The following is a 17749-nucleotide window of genomic DNA, read 5'->3' on the forward strand; positions in this document are numbered from 1 at the left end:
TAGGCCATTTCAGAGGGCAGTTAAGAGTCTGTGGGTCTGGAGTCACATGTAGGCCAGACCCCAGGTGCAGATGAGGACAACAGATATCCTCTCCTAAAGGAAAGGACATTAGTGAACCAGATGGGTTTTTATAACAATTGACAATGGTTTCATGGTCATCATTAGACTTTTAATTCCAGATTTTTATTTAATTCAAGTTCCACCATCTGCTGTGGTGGAATTCAAACCCAGGTCTCCAGAGCATTGCCCTGGGCCTCTGGGTCACTAGCCCAGCAACAATACCACAACTCCATCACCTCACCTGCATTACTCTATAATAGACACTGGGTGTTATCCTATAATATATACTGGGTGTTCCTTTATAATAGACACTGGGTGTTATTCTCTATAATAGACACTGGGCGTTACTCTATAATAGACACTGGGTGTTGCTCTCTATAATAGACACTGGGCGTTATTCTCTATAATAGACACTGGGCCTTACTCTATAATAGACACTGGCTGTTGCTCTCTATAATATACACTGGGCCTTACTCTATAATAGACACTGGGTGTTGCTCTCTATAATAGACACTGGGTGTTGCTCTCTATAATAGACACTGGGTGTTATTCTCTATAATAGACACTGGGCGTTATTCTCTATAATAGACACTGGGCGTTATTCTCTATAATAGACACTGGGCCTTACTCTATAATAGACACTGGGCCTTACTCTATAATAGACACTGGGTGTTGCTCTCTATAATAGACATGGTGTTATTCTCCATAATAGACACTTGGTGTTACTCTCTACACTGGGTGATACTCTATAATAAACACTGGTGTTATCCTATAATATACACTGAGTGTTGCTCTCTATAATAGACACTGGGTGTTACTCTCTATAATAGACACTGGGTATTACTCTATAATATACACTGAGTGTTACTCTCTATAATAGACATGGTGTTATTCTCCATAATAGACACTTGGTGTTACTCTCTATACTGGGTGTTACTCTATAATAGACACTGGTGTTATCCTATAATATACACTGGGTGTTGCTCTCTATAATAGACACTGGGTGTTACTCTATAATAGACACTGGGTGTTGCTCTCTATAATAGACACTGGGCGTTATTCTCTATAATAGACACTGGGCCTTGCTCTATAATAGACACTGGGTGTTACTCTATATACTGGGTGTTCCTCTATAATATACACTGGGTGTTACTCTCTATAATATACACTGGGTGTTACTCTCTATAATAGACATGGTGTTATTCTCCATAATAGACACTTGGTGTTACTCTCTATACTGGGTGTAACTCTATAATAGACACTGGTGTTATCCTATAATGTACACTGGGTGTTGCTCTCTATAATAGACACTGGGTGTTACTCTATATACTGGGTGTTCCTCTATAATAGACACTGGGTGTTACTCTCTATAATAAACACTGGGTGTTACTCTCTATAATAGACACTGGGTGTTACTCTATAATAGACACTGGGTGTTGCTCTCTATAATAGACACTGGGCGTTATTCTCTATAATAGACACTGGGCCTTACTCTATAATAGACACTGGCTGTTGCTCTCTATAATACACACTGGGCCTTACTCTATAATAGACACTGGGTGTTGCTCTCTATAATAGACACTGGGTGTTGCTCTCTATAATAGACACTGGGTGTTATTCTCTATAATAGACACTGGGTGTTATTCTCTATAATAGACACTGGGCGTTATTCTCTATAATAGACACTGGGCGTTATTCTCTATAATAGACACTGGGCCTTACTCTATAATAGACACTGGGCCTTACTCTATAATAGACACTGGGTGTTGCTCTCTATAATAGACATGGTGTTATTCTCCATAATAGACACTTGGTGTTACTCTCTATACTGGGTGTAACTCTATAATAGACACTGGTGTTATCCTATAATGTACACTGGGTGTTGCTCTCTATAATAGACACTGGGTGTTACTCTATATACTGGGTGTTCCTCTATAATAGACACTGGGTGTTACTCTCTATAATAAACACTGGGTGTTACTCTCTATAATAGACACTGGGTGTTACTCTATAATAGACACTGGGTGTTGCTCTCTATAATAGACACTGGGCGTTATTCTCTATAATAGACACTGGGCCTTACTCTATAATAGACACTGGCTGTTGCTCTCTATAATACACACTGGGCCTTACTCTATAATAGACACTGGGTGTTGCTCTCTATAATAGACACTGGGTGTTGCTCTCTATAATAGACACTGGGTGTTATTCTCTATAATAGACACTGGGTGTTATTCTCTATAATAGACACTGGGCGTTATTCTCTATAATAGACACTGGGCGTTATTCTCTATAATAGACACTGGGCCTTACTCTATAATAGACACTGGGCCTTACTCTATAATAGACACTGGGTGTTGCTCTCTATAATAGACATGGTGTTATTCTCCATAATAGACACTTGGTGTTACTCTCTACACTGGGTGATACTCTATAATAAACACTGGTGTTATCCTATAATATACACTGGGTGTTGCTCTCTATAATAGACACTGGGTGTTACTCTCTATAATAGACACTGGGTATTACTCTATAATATACACTGAGTGTTACTCTCTATAATATACACTGGGTGTTGTTCTCTATAATAGACACTGGGTGTTGCTCTCTATAATAGACACTGGGTGTTGCTCTCTATAATAGACACTGGGTGTTACTCTCTATAATAAACACTGGGTGTTACTCTCTATAATAGACACTGGGTGTTACTCTATAATAGACACTGGGTGTTACTCTCTATAATAGACATGGTGTTATTCTCCATAATAGACACTTGGTGTTACTCTCTATACTGGGTGTTACTCTATAATAGACACTGGTGTTATCCTATAATATACACTGGGTGTTGCTCTCTATAATAGACACTGGGTGTTACTCTATATACTGAGTGTTCCTCTATAATATACACTGGGTGTTACTCTCTATAATAGACACTGGATGTTACTCTCTATAATATACACTGGGTGTTACTCTCTATAATACACATGGTGTTATTCTCCATAATAGACACTTGGTGTTACTCTCTATACTGGGTGTAACTCTATAATATACACTGGTGTTATCCTATAATATACACTGGGTGTTGTTCTCTATAATAGACACTGGGTGTTGCTCTCTATAATAGACACTGGGTGTTGCTCTCTATAATAGACACTGGGTGTTACTCTATATACTGGGTGTTCCTCTATAATATACACTGGGTGTTGCTCTCTATAATAGACACTGGGTGTTACTCTCTATACTGGGTGTTACTCTATAATATACACTGGGTGTTACTCCACAATAGACACTGGGTCTTACTCTATAATAGACACTGGGTCTTACTCTATAATAGACACTGGGTCTTACTCTATAATAGACACTGGGTCTAACTCCACAATAGACTCTGGGTCTAACTCCACAATAGACACTGGGTCTAACTCTATAATCGACACTGGGTCTTACTCTATAATAGACACTGGGTGTTACTCTACAATAGACACTGGGTCTAACTCTATAATAGACACTGGGCGTTACTTTCTATAATAGACACTGGGTCTAACTCTATAATAGACACTGGGTCTAACTCTATAATAGACACTGGGTCTAACTCTATAATAGACACTGGGCGTTACTCTCCATAATAGACACTGGGTCTAACTCTATAATAGACACTGGGTCTAACTCTATAATAGACACTGGGTCTAACTCTATAATAGACACTGGGCGTTACTCTCCATAATAGACACTGGGTCTAACTCTATAATAGACACTGGGCGTTACTTTCTATAATAGACACTGGGTCTAACTCTATAATAGACACTGGGTCTAACTCTATAATAGACACTGGGTCTAACTCTATAATAGACACTGGGCGTTACTCTCCATAATAGACACTGGGTCTAACTCTATAATAGACACTGGGTCTAACTCTATAATAGACACTGGGTCTAACTCTATAATAGACACTGGGCGTTACTCTCCATAATAGACACTGGGTCTAACTCTATAATAGACACTGGATCTAACTCTATAATAGACACTGGGTCTAACTCTATAATAGACACTGGGTCTAACTCTATAATAGACACTGGATCTTACTCTATAATAGACACTAGGTGTTACTCTTTAATAGACACTGGGCGTTATTCTCTGTAATAAATGCAGCATTGCCCTGTGATCTGTGTGGTTGTGTATTTTTTTCAGCACTACCTGCAGTCAGTGATGACAAAGTCAATCAGTTCATCAATCCTTTTCTTTACTTCACTCTCAAGACTTTTTGCTTTGATGGCAAGATGGACCAGCTCAAGAGCGGATTCCTACAAAGAACATGGGAGCAACACAGGCATGTCAAATAGAACATGGGATTGTAGCCGTGTAAAAAAAAACGATTGGGTCACAAACATGTCCAGTGGGTCAGTGCCAGGGGGAGAGGCTCATACCAAGGGGAGGAGTCAGTGCCAGGGGGAGAGGCTCATACCAAGGGGAGGAGTCAGTGCCAGGGGGAGAGGCTCATACCAAGGGGAGGAGTCAGTGCCAGGGGGAGAGGCTCATACCAAGGGGAGGAGTCAGTGCCAGGGGGAGGGGCTCATACCAAGGGGAGGAGTCAGTACCAGGGGGAGGGGCTCATACCAAGGGGAGGAGTCAGTGCCAGGGGGAGAGGCTCATACCAAGGGGAGGAGTCAGTGCCAGGGGGAGAGGCTCATACCAAGGGGAGGAGTCAGTGCCAGGGGGAGAGGCTCATACCAAGGGGAGGAGTCAGTGCCAGGGGGAGAGGCTCATACCAAGGGGAGGAGTCAGTGCCAAGGTTATTGGCCAGTGCCAGAGTGGGCTCTGAAATCGGACAGCTGTTCCTGAGGGGAAGAATGGGCCCCCCTCACGCCGCCTCCCTCTTGGCTTAGACAATAATGCCCCAGTCTGCAGCACCCCCGGGTGTGATAGGCGGAAAGGCTCCTGAGGACGTTGGAAGAGCCGACCATGTGGTGACCTTCCACTGACCCCACAAACACCAGTGGGAGTCCGTAGCCAAACGGTCCGAGGGCTGATCCCAGACCCCTGTAACTTTGTGAAATTTCTGGGCCTTTATTTTCAATGGCTCTCCATTGTCCATCAGCCTTCCCCCCCCTCCCTCCACCACAACACGGCCCCATCAACACTCACAAGTCTGTCCACGGCATTAAGCAGGATGTTCAGAGCGTCAATCCTGTAACTGATATCCTCCCAGTACGATGACAAGACCACCACCGGCTTGACGTTACCCCAGGGCAGGAAGTAATAATGGCAACCTTGAGAAAGATCCGGAAAAATGAGTGAGCATCGCTTCCAGCATCATCCAGCTCTCATCCCTCCCCCCTCCCTGAATCCTGTCTCCCCACGCGTCATCCAGCTCTCACCCCTCCCCCCTCCCTGAATCCTGTCTCCCCCAGCGTCATCCAGCTCTCACCCCTCCCCCTCCCTGAATCCTGTCTCCCCCAGCGTCATCCAGCTCTCACCCCTCCCCCTCCCTGAATCCTGTCTCCCCCAGCGTCATCCAGCTCTCGCCCCTCCCATACACAGACGCACACACACACACACACACACACACACACACAGTATGAAATAGAGGAATTTAGTCAAAAGTTTAAAAGCCAATGGTTCAATGGTAAAGGATATACCAGGACTGGTCTGAGAAACAGTCGATGACTCTTGCACTACTTTTCAGGCAGACTTGGTGGAAAACTTGCAGTCAGTCAATTTCAGAACGTAGAGCCACTTCGGAGCAACTTCCAGTCACTTTTTGCTTTGGACCTGGGTCTGGAGCTGATGCCCTCTTTAGCCGAGCAGCTGATACTTCTTGTGTTCTCACCAAAACCAGCCGACCAGCTTCCAAACAGTTTTCCAGGCGTGGATTTTCGCTAAAGTCGTAGGCCACCACGTGACCCATTTGTACACAGTCCACCGGGAGGTCAAGAGGTTTCCAGCTTCTTTAAACCTGCTTAATCACCTTTTCTTGTAAAATGCTGTCTTTTCCAGGAACAGCAGCAACCAGAGACCTTGCGTTAACCCTTGAAGGGTTAGTGTCTTTTAAAAAGCACAAATTCTTCCAGAATGTTCTTAGTCCCTGAAGATGAACCATGCTCCGTGAAGAAAGCGTTGATGTCAACAAGTCTTCGGTATTATTGCCGGAATATTCTCAGGGCCCATAGCCTTTGTAGTATCCAGTGGCTTCAGATGTTCCTTGATATCACGTGGAGTGAATCGAATTGGCTGAAGGCTGACATCTGTGATGCTGGGGACCTCCGGAGGAGGCTGAGATGGACCATCCACTCGGCCCTTCTGGCTGAAGATTGTTGCAAATGCTTCAGCCTTATCTTTTGCACTGTTGTGCTGGGCTCCTCCATCATTGAGGATGGGGATATTTGTGGAGCTTCCTCCTCCAGTGAGTGTCCACCAGCATTCACCTCACCCACTAACTCTGCATCCCATTGTTTTATAAACAAAAGCTCTGCCTAACTATCTGTATATTCGTGAACCAAGGCAAAATAAATTCACTACACATTCACCTATTTGGGTTCAAGGCAAAATCAATTCGCCGCTCATCGGCATGTCTGTGAATAAAGTGAAAGTCATTACCCGGTCAATTTTCATATTCGTCAATGAAGTGATGTGCAGCGAAGACTGACCTACCGTCGAACACGGCCCGGCTGTACTGGGTGGTGGAGGCGAGGGGCAGGCAAGTGGCATCAAACTTGTTGCCGTAGTTACCAATGCTGACCTCAAACTGGATGGCGTCGCCCACCTCCTGGAGCATGGTGGCTGAGTAGAAGACAGCGCACAGGTGGAACTTACGCCGACGGAGGTGTTTCTGGAGGGGGGAAGAAGAATGAGACGACGGTCACAAAGAGGGAGTGCATTTCTAGTGGCACCTCACCGGTGGAGAGGGAGGCGACAGTGGAGGTGGGATTGGGAAATATCACAGAGCGTGTAGAGCACAGAAGAAGGCCATTTGGCCCGACAGGTACATGCTGGTGTTTATGTTCCACATTTATCCAACTTCTTCATCAAGACCTATTCACATATTATACTCTTCCTTTCCCTCTCATGTACTTATCTATATTTGACTTAAATGCATATCTGTTATTCACCTCAATCACTCCTTGTGGTAGCAAGTACCACATTCTCACCACTCATGTTAAAGAAGTTTCTCCTGAATTCTCTATTGGATTTATTAGTGACTGTGGAATCAACTTCGTGGGGGGGTAAAGCTATTTTAGATCTAGGATTGTGCAATGAGGTAGGTTTAATAAGTAATCACATAGTAAAAGATCCCCTGGGGAAAAAGTGATCGTAATACAATTGAAACCCATATTAAGCTCGAGAGCGGTATACTCCAATCCCCAACTAAGAATCTTAAACTTAAATAAAGCCAATTCCATAGTTATGAGGGGAGAGCGGGTGAAGATTGATTGGGTAAATAGACTAAAAGGCGTGGCAGTAAATGAGCAGTGGGAAACACTTTCTTAAAATTTCAAAATATTCAACAAAAATACATTTATATTGAAAAACAAAAGTGAGAGAGATCCATGTGTCTTCCGAGGGAAGTCGATGATAGCATTAGATTATAAGAATGTTGTGAAGAATAACAGTAAGTCTGAGCGTGGGGAGTGTCCTGGAAACCCTTCCGATGGGGCATTTTCAGGTTAGCGGGCTGTAACTAATGTCGTGCTGCAAGGAAAAGTGCTTGGCCTCGGCTACTTACAATCTGTATATATAAAAAGCTGTGGGGAGGACACAGAGAGGCTACAAAGAGATATCGGCAGGTTAAGGGAGCGGGCAACAAGATGGCAAATGGAGTATAATGTGAGGAAGTGGGAGGTTATTCATTTTGACAGTGAGACTAGAAACACAATATTTTTTAAAAGGCGTGAACATACGAGCATACGAAATAGGTAAAGAATGAGGCCATTCGGCCCCTCGAGCCTGCTCCCGCCATTCAATAAGAGCATAGCTAATCTGTTTGTGTTTTGAATTCCATATTCACATTTAGCCCCAATAACCTTTGATTCCCTTGCCTAACAAGAATCTATCTACCTCGGCCTTACAAATATTCAATGACCCCGCCTCCACCACCTTCTGAGGCAGAGAGTTCCAAACGCGCACAACCCTCTGGGAGAGAAAAAAATTCTCCTCATCTCTGTCCTATAAGGGTGACCCCTAATTTTAAAACCGTGCCCCCTAGTTCTGGACTCACCCACAAGAGGAAACGTCCTTTCCACATCCACCTTGTCAAGGCCGTTCAGGATCTTGTATAACTTCAATCAAACCACCCCTCACTCTTCTAAACTCCAGTGGAAACTAGCCCAGTCTGTCCAACCTTTCCTCATAAGACAACCCACTCATTCCAGGTATCAATCTAGCAAACCTCCTCTGAACCGCCTCAAATACATTTACACCCTTCCTTAAATAAGGTGACCAAAACTGCACACACTATTCGAGATGTGGTCTCACCCCAATGCCATGAAGCATAACATCTTTACTTTTATGTTCAATTCCTCTCTAATAAAGGATATCGTTCCATTAGTTTTCTCGATTACTTATTGTACCTGCAAACTAACTTTTTGTGAATCATGCACTGGAACACCTAGGGTAGAATTATTCATGCCCACTGGTTTCGGGCATCATGGTGGGCATGAGTGGATAATATGGCAGGAAGGCCAAAAATGGGTTTCATGGCATCATGAAACCAGTTTGTGATCGTACTCTCCACCCGGCAATGGGGGGCAGCGTTTCCCCCAACTGCAGGTCAGGAACTTCATATTAATACATTTACATATCATTATAACCCAGCTCATCAGGATCACCCCACCCCCCAAGCTGAATCACGCCCCTCCGACGCTGAATCACCCCCCACCCCCGCTGAATCACCCCCCACCACGCTGAATCACCCCCCACCACTGAATCACCCCCCCACACTGAATCACCCACCCCCCCACTGAATCACGCCCCCCAACGCTGAATCACCCCCCCCCCCACTGAATCACCACCCCCCCCACTGAATCACCCCCCCCCACGCTGAATCACCCCCCCCCCCACTGAATCACCCCCCCCACGCTGAATCACCCCCCCCCACGCTGAATCACCCCCCCCCACGCTGAATCACCCCCCCCCACGCTGAATCACCGCCCCCCACGCTGAATCACCCCCCCCCACACTGAATCACCCCACCCACGCTGAATCACCCCCCCACGCTGAATCACCGCCCCCCACGCTGAATCACCACCCCCACACTGAATCACCCCCCCCACGCTAAATCACCCCCCCCACGCTGAATCACCACCCCCCCACACGCTGAATCACCCAGCCCCACGCTGCATCACCCCCCCCACGCTGAATCACCCCCCCCACACTGAATCAACCCCCCACGCTGAATCACCCCCCCACACTGAATCAACCCCCCACGCTGAATCACCCCCCCCACACTGAATCAAAACCCCCCCAACGCTGAATCATCCCCCCCACGCTGAATCACCACCCCCCCCACTGAATCACCCCCCCCCCCACTGAATCACCCCCCCCCCACGCTGAATCACCCCCCCCCACTGAATCACCACCCCCCCCACTGAATCACCACCCCCCACGCTGAATCGCCCCCCCTCACGCTGAATCACACCCCCCCACCACGCTGAATCACACCCCCCCACCACGCTGAATCACCCCCCCCACGCTGAATCACACCCCCCCACCACGCTGAATCACACCCCCCCACCACGCTGAATCACCCCCCCCCACGCTGAATCACACCCCCCCACCACGCTGAATCACACCCCCCCACCACGCTGAATCACCCCCCCCACGCTGAATCACCACCACCCCCCACGCTGAATCACACCCCCCCACCACGCTGAATCACACCCCCCCACCACGCTGAATCACCCCCCCCCACGCTGAATCACCACCACCCCCCCACGCTGAATCACACCCCAGCCCCCCGCCCCCGCCCCCACCAGTGCAGAATAACATTGAACTCGGAGGTGAGTGCACAGTAACATTGAACTCGGAGGTGAGTGCAGAGTAACATTGAACTCGGAGGTGAGTGCACAGTAACATTGAACTCGGAGGTGAGTGCACAGTAACATTGAACTCGGAGGTGAGTGCACAGTAACATTGAACTCGGAGGTGAGTGCACAGTAACATTCAACTCGGAGGTGAGTGCACAGTAACATTGAACTCGGAGGAGAGTGCACAGTAACATTGAACTCGGAGGTGAGTGCACAGTAACATTGAACTCGGAGGTGAGTGCACAGTAACATGGAACTCGGAGGAGAGTGCACAGTAACATGGAACTCGGAGGTGAGTGCACAGTAACATTGAACTCGGAGGTGAGTGCAGAGTAACAGTGAACTCGGAGGTGAGTGCAGAGTAACATTGAACTCGGAGGTGAGTGCAGAGTAACAGTGAACTCGGAGGTGAGTGCAGAGTAACATTGAACTCGGAGGTGAGTGCACAGTAACATTGAACTCGGAGGTGAGTGCACAGTAACATTGAACTCGGAGGTGAGTGCAGAGTAACAATGAACTCGGAGGTGAGTGCAGAGTAACATTGAACTCGGAGGTGAATGCACAGTAACATTGAACTCGGAGGTGAGTGCACAGTAACATTGAACTCGGAGGTGAGTGCACAGTAACATTGAACTCGGAGGTGAGTGCACAGTAACATTGAACTCGGAGGTGAGTGCACAGTAACATTGAACTCGGAGGAGAGTGCACAGTAACATTGAACTCGGAGGTGAGTGCACAGTAACATTGAACTCGGAGGTGAGTGCACAGTAACATGGAACTCGGAGGTGAGTGCACAGTAACATGGAACTCGGAGGTGAGTGCACAGTAACATTGAACTCGGAGGTGAGTGCAGAGTAACAGTGAACTCGGAGGTGAGTGCAGAGTAACATTGAACTCGGAGGTGAGTGCAGAGTAACAGTGAACTCGGAGGTGAGTGCAGAGTAACATTGAACTCGGAGGTGAGTGCACAGTAACATTGAACTCGGAGGTGAGTGCACAGTAACATTGAACTCGGAGGTGAGTGCAGAGTAACAATGAACTCGGAGGTGAGTGCAGAGTAACATTGAACTCGGAGGTGAGTGCAGAGTAAAATTGAACTCGGAGGTGAGTGCAGAGTAACATTGAACTCGGAGGTGAGTGCAGAGTAACATTGAACTCGGAGGTGAGTGCACAATAACATTGAACTCGGAGGAGAGTGCACAGTAACATTGAACTCGGAGGTGAGTGCACAGTAACATTGAACTCGGAGGTGAGTGCACAGTAACATTGAACTCGGAGGTGAGTGCACAGTAACATTGAACTCGGAGGAGAGTGCAGAGTAACATTGAACTCGGAGGTGAGTGCACAGTAACATTGAACTCGGAGGTGAGTGCACAGTAACATTGAACTCGGAGGTGAGTGCAGAGTAACATTGAACTCGGAGGAGAGTGCAGAGTAACATTGAACTCGGAGGTGAGTGCACAGTAACATTGAACTCGGAGGAGAGTGCAGAGTAACATTGAACTCGGAGGTGAGTGCACAGTAACATTGAACTCGGAGGTGAGTGCACAGTAACATTGAACTCGGAGGTGAGTGCACAGTAACATTGAACTCGGAGGAGAGTGCAGAGTAACATTGAACTCGGAGGTGAGTGCAGAGTAACATTGAACTCGGAGGTGAATGCACAGTAACATTGAACTCGGAGGTGAGTGCACAGTAACATTGAACTCGGAGGAGAGTGCACAGTAACACTGAACTCGGAGAAGAGTGCAGAGTAACATTGAACTCGGAGGTGAGTGCAGAGTAACATTGAACTCGGAGGTGAGTGCAGAGTAACATTGAACTCGGAGGTGAGTGCACAGTAACATGGAACTCGGAGGTGAGTGCACAGTAACATGCAACTCGGAGGTGAGTGCACAGTAACACTGAACTCGGAGGTGAGTGCAGAGTAACATTGAACTCGGAGGTGAGTGCACAGTAACATTGAACACAGAGGTGAGTGCACAGTAACATGGAACTCGGAGGTGAGTGCAGAGTAACATTGAACTCGGAGGTGAGTGCAGAGTAACATTGAACTCGGAGGTGAGTGCAGAGTAACATGGAACTCGGAGGTGAGTGCAGAGTAACATTGAACTCGGAGGTGAGTGCAGAGTAACATTGAACTCGGAGGAGAGTGCAGAGTAACATGGAACTCGGAGGTGAGTGCAGAGTAACATTGAACTCGGAGGAGAGTGCACAGTAACATTGAACTCGGAGGTGAGTGCACAGTAACATTGAACTCGGAGGTGAGTGCAGAGTAACATTGAACTCGGAGGTGAGTGCACAGTAACATTGAACTCGGAGGTGAGTGCAGAGTAATATTGAACTCGGAGGTGAGTGCACAGTAACATTGAACTCGGAGGTGAGTGCACAGTAACATTGAACTCGGAGGTGAGGGCAGAGTAACACTGAACTCGGAGGAGAGTGCAGAGTAACATTGAACTCGGAGGTGAGTGCACAGTAACATTGAACTCGGAGGTGAGTGCACAGTAACATTGAACTCGGAGGTGAGTGCAGAGTAACATTGAACTCGGAGGAGAAAGCACAGTAACATTGAACTCGGAGGTGAGTGCACAGTAACATGGAACTCGGAGGAGAGTGCACAGTAACATTGAACTCGGAGGTGAGTGCACAGTAACACTGAACTCGGAGGAGAGTGCACAGTAACATTGAACTCGGAGGAGAGTGCACAGTAACATTGAACTCGGAGGTGAGTGCAGAGTAACATTGAACTCGGAGGTGAGTGCACAGTAACACTGAACTCGGAGGTGAGTGCAGAGTAACATTGAACTCGGAGGTGAGTGCACAGTAACATGGAACTCGGAGGTGAGTGCACAGTAACATGGAACTCGGAGGTGAGTGCACAGTAACATTGAACTCGGAGGTGAGTGCAGAGTAACATTGAACTCGGAGGTGAGTGCACAGTAACATTGAACTCGGAGGTGAGTGCAGAGTAACATTGAACTCGGAGGAGAGTGCAGAGTAACATTGAACTCGGAGGTGAGTGCAGAGTAACATTGAACTCGGAGGAGAGTGCACAGTAACATTGAACTCGGAGGTGAGTGCACAGTAACACTGAACTCGGAGGTGAGTGCACAGTAACATTGAACTCGGAGGTGAGTGCACAGTAACATGGAACTCGGAGGTGAGTGCACAGTAACATTGAACTCGGAGGTGAGTGCAGAGTAACATTGAACTCGGAGGTGAGTGCAGAGTAACATTGAACTCGGAGGTGAGTGCAGAGTAACATGGAACTCGGAGGTGAGTGCAGAGTAACAGTGAACTCGGAGGTGAGTGCACAGTAACATTGAACTCGGAGGTGAGTGCAGAGTAACATTGAACTCGGAGGTGAGTGCAGAGTAACATTGAACTCGGAGGTGAGTGCAGAGTAACATTGATCTCGGAGGTGAGTGCACAGTAACATGGAACTCGGAGGTGAGTGCACAGTAACATGGAACTCGGAGGTGAGTGCAGAGTAACATTGAACTCGGAGGTGAGTGCAGAGTAACATGGAACTCGGAGGTGAGTGCAGAGTAACATTGAACTCGGAGGAGAGTGCACAGTAACATTGAACTCGGAGGTGAGTGCAGAGTAACATTGAACTCGGAGGTGAGTGCAGAGTAACATTGAACTCGGAGGTGAGTGCAGAGTAACATTGAACTCGGAGGTGAGTGCAGAGTAACATTGAACTCGGAGGAGAGTGCACAGTAACATTGAACTCGGAGGTGAGTGCACAGTAACACGGAACTCGGAGTTGAGTGCACAGTAACACTGAACTCGGAGGTGAGTGCAGAGTAACATGGAACTCGGAGGTGAGTGCACAGTAACATTGAACTCGGAGGTGAGTGCAGAGTAACATTGAACTCGGAGGTGAGTGCACAGTAACATTGAACTCGGAGGTGAGTGCAGAGTAACATTGAACTCGGAGGTGAGTGCACAGTAACATTGAACTCGGAGGTGAGTGCACAGTAACATTGAACTCGGAGGTGAGTGCACAGTAACATTGAACTCGGAGGAGAGTGCAGAGTAACATTGAACTCGGAGGTGAGTGCACAGTAACATTGAACTCGGAGGTGAGTGCAGAGTAATATTGAACTCGGAGGTGAGTGCACAGTAACATTGAACTCGGAGGTGAGTGCACAGTAACATTGAACTCGGAGGTGAGTGCAGAGTAACATTGAACTCGGAGGAGAGTGCAGAGTAACATTGAACTCGGAGGTGAGTGCACAGTAACATTGAACTCGGAGGAGAGTGCACAGTAACATTGAACTCGGAGGTGAGTGCACAGTAACACTGAACTCGGAGGAGAGTGCACAGTAACATTGAACTCGGAGGAGAGTGCACAGTAACATTGAACTCGGAGGTGAGTGCAGAGTAACATTGAACTCGGAGGTGAGTGCACAGTAACACTGAACTCGGAGGTGACTGCACAGTAACATTGAACTCGGAGGTGAGTGCACAGTAACATGGAACTCGGAGGTGAGTGCACAGTAACATTGAACTCGGAGGTGAGTGCAGAGTAACATTGAACTCGGAGGTGAGTGCAGAGTAACATTGAACTCGGAGGTGAGTGCAGAGTAACATGGAACTCGGAGGTGAGTGCAGAGTAACAGTGAACTCGGATGTGAGTGCAGAGTAACATTGAACTCGGAGGTGAGTGCAGAGTAACATTGAACTCGGAGGTGAGTGCAGAGTAACATTGAACTCGGAGGTGAGTGCAGAGTAACATTGAACTCGGAGGTGAGTGCACAGTAACATGGAACTCGGAGGTGAGTGCACAGTAACATGGAACTCGGAGGTGAGTGCAGAGTAACATTGAACTCGGAGGTGAGTGCAGAGTAACATGGAACTCGGAGGTGAGTGCAGAGTAACATTGAACTCGGAGTAGAGTGCACAGTAACATTGAACTCGGAGGTGAGTGCAGAGTAACATTGAACTCGGAGGTGAGTGCAGAGTAACATTGAACTCGGAGGTGAGTGCAGAGTAACATTGAACTCGGAGGTGAGGGCAGAGTAACATTGAACTCGGAGGAGAGTGCACAGTAACATTGAACTCGGAGGTGAGTGCACAGTAACACGGAACTCGGAGTTGAGTGCACAGTAACACTGAACTCGGAGGTGAGTGCACAGTAACATTGAACTCGGAGGTGAGTGCACAGTAACATTGAACTCGGAGGTGAGTGCACAGTAACATTGAACTCGGAGGAGAGTGCACAGTAACATTGAACTCGGAGGTGAGTGCACAGTAACATTGAACTCGGAGGTGTGTGCACAGTAACATGGAACTCGGAGGTGAGTGCACAGTAACATGGAACTCGGAGGTGAGTGCACAGTAACATTGAACTCGGAGGTGAGTGCAGAGTAACAGTGAACTCGGAGGTGAGTGCAGAGTAACATTGAACTCGGAGGTGAGTGCAGAGTAACAGTGAACTCGGAGGTGAGTGCAGAGTAACATTGAACTCGGAGGTGAGTGCACAGTAACATTGAACTCGGAGGTGAGTGCACAGTAACATTGAACTCGGAGGTGAGTGCAGAGTAACAATGAACTCGGAGGTGAGTGCAGAGTAACATTGAACTCGGAGGTGAGTGCAGAGTAAAATTGAACTCGGAGGTGAGTGCAGAGTAACATTGAACTCGGAGGTGAGTGCAGAGTAACATTGACCTCGGAGGTGAGTGCACAATAACATTGAACTCGGAGGAGAGTGCACAGTAACATTGAACTCGGAGGTGAGTGCACAGTAACATTGAACTCGGAGGTGAGTGCACAGTAACATTGAACTCGGAGGTGAGTGCACAGTAACATGGAACTCGGAGGTGAGTGCACAGTAACATTGAACTCGGAGGAGAGTGCAGAGTAACATTGAACTCGGAGGTGAGTGCACAGTAACATTGAACTCGGAGGTGAGTGCACAGTAACATTGAACTCGGAGGTGAGTGCAGAGTAACATTGAACTCGGAGGTGAGTGCAGAGTAACATTGAACTCGGAGGAGAGTGCAGAGTAACATTGAACTCGGAGGTGAGTGCACAGTAACATTGAACTCGGAGGAGAGTGCAGAGTAACATTGAACTCGGAGGTGAGTGCACAGTAACATTGAACTCGGAGGTGAGTGCACAGTAACATTGAACTCGGAGGTGAGTGCACAGTAACATTGAACTCGGAGGAGAGTGCAGAGTAACATTGAACTCGGAGGTGAGTGCAGAGTAACATTGAACTCGGAGGTGAATGCACAGTAACATTGAACTCGGAGGTGAGTGCACAGTAACATTGAACTCGGAGGAGAGTGCACAGTAACACTGAACTCGGAGAAGAGTGCAGAGTAACATTGAACTCGGAGGTGAGTGCAGAGTAACATTGAACTCGGAGGTGAGTGCAGAGTAACATTGAACTCGGAGGTGAGTGCACAGTAACATGGAACTCGGAGGTGAGTGCACAGTAACATGGAACTCGGAGGTGAGTGCACAGTAACACTGAACTCGGAGGTGAGTGCAGAGTAACATTGAACTCGGAGGTGAGTGCACAGTAACATTGAACACGGAGGTGAGTGCACAGTAACATGGAACTCGGAGGTGAGTGCAGAGTAACATTGAACTCGGAGGTGAGTGCAGAGTAACATTGAACTCGGAGGTGAGTGCAGAGTAACATGGAACTCGGAGGTGAGTGCACAGTAACATTGAACTCGGAGGTGAGTGCAGAGTAACATTGAACTCGGAGGAGAGTGCAGAGTAACATGGAACTCGGAGGTGAGTGCAGAGTAACATTGAACTCGGAGGAGAGTGCACAGTAACATTGAACTCGGAGGTGAGTGCACAGTAACATTGAACTCGGAGGTGAGTGCAGAGTAACATTGAACTCGGAGGTGAGTGCACAGTAACATTGAACTCGGAGGTGAGTGCAGAGTAACATTGAACTCGGAGGTGAGTGCACAGTAACATTGAACTCGGAGGTGAGTGCACAGTAACATTGAACTCGGAGGTGAGTGCAGAGTAACATTGAACTCGGAGGTGAGTGCACAGTAACATGGAACTCGGAGGTGAGTGCACAGTAACATGCAACTCGGAGGTGAGTGCACAGTAACACTGAACTCGGAGGTGAGTGCAGAGTAACATTGAACTCGGAGGTGAGTGCACAGTAACATTGAACACAGAGGTGAGTGCACAGTAACATGGAACTCGGAGGTGAGTGCAGAGTAACATTGAACTCGGAGGTGAGTGCAGAGTAACATTGAACTCGGAGGTGAGTGCAGAGTAACATGGAACTCGGAGGTGAGTGCAGAGTAACATTGAACTCGGAGGTGAGTGCAGAGTAACATTGAACTCGGAGGAGAGTGCAGAGTAACATGGAACTCGGAGGTGAGTGCAGAGTAACATTGAACTCGGAGGAGAGTGCACAGTAACATTGAACTCGGAGGTGAGTGCACAGTAACATTGAACTCGGAGGTGAGTGCAGAGTAACATTGAACTCGGAGGTGAGTGCACAGTAACATTGAACTCGGAGGTGAGTGCAGAGTAATATTGAACTCGGAGGTGAGTGCACAGTAACATTGAACTCGGAGGTGAGTGCACAGTAACATTGAACTCGGAGGTGAGGGCAGAGTAACACTGAACTCGGAGGAGAGTGCAGAGTAACATTGAACTCGGAGGTGAGTGCACAGTAA

At 47.5% G+C, this 17749-nt stretch overlaps 1 protein-coding gene across 1 annotated transcript in view; it reads right to left on the reverse strand.

Moving 5' to 3' along the window:
- The window catches only part of dysf (dysferlin, limb girdle muscular dystrophy 2B (autosomal recessive)), a 322715-nt gene that overhangs the window by 175559 nt on the left and 129407 nt on the right, over positions 1-17749 (reverse strand). Inside the window, exons 19-21 of the mRNA XM_078555028.1 lie at positions 6706-6883; positions 5200-5324; positions 4252-4358 (exon numbers count right to left, since the gene is read on the reverse strand). Coding sequence (XP_078411154.1) covers positions 4252-4358; positions 5200-5324; positions 6706-6883 — 410 coding nt within the window. The remainder of the gene's footprint in view (positions 1-4251; positions 4359-5199; positions 5325-6705; positions 6884-17749) is intronic.

The sequence above is a fragment of the Cetorhinus maximus genome, chromosome 1 (assembly GCF_964194155.1).
Source record: "Cetorhinus maximus chromosome 1, sCetMax3.hap1.1, whole genome shotgun sequence".
Taxonomy (NCBI): Eukaryota; Metazoa; Chordata; class Chondrichthyes; order Lamniformes; family Cetorhinidae; genus Cetorhinus; species Cetorhinus maximus.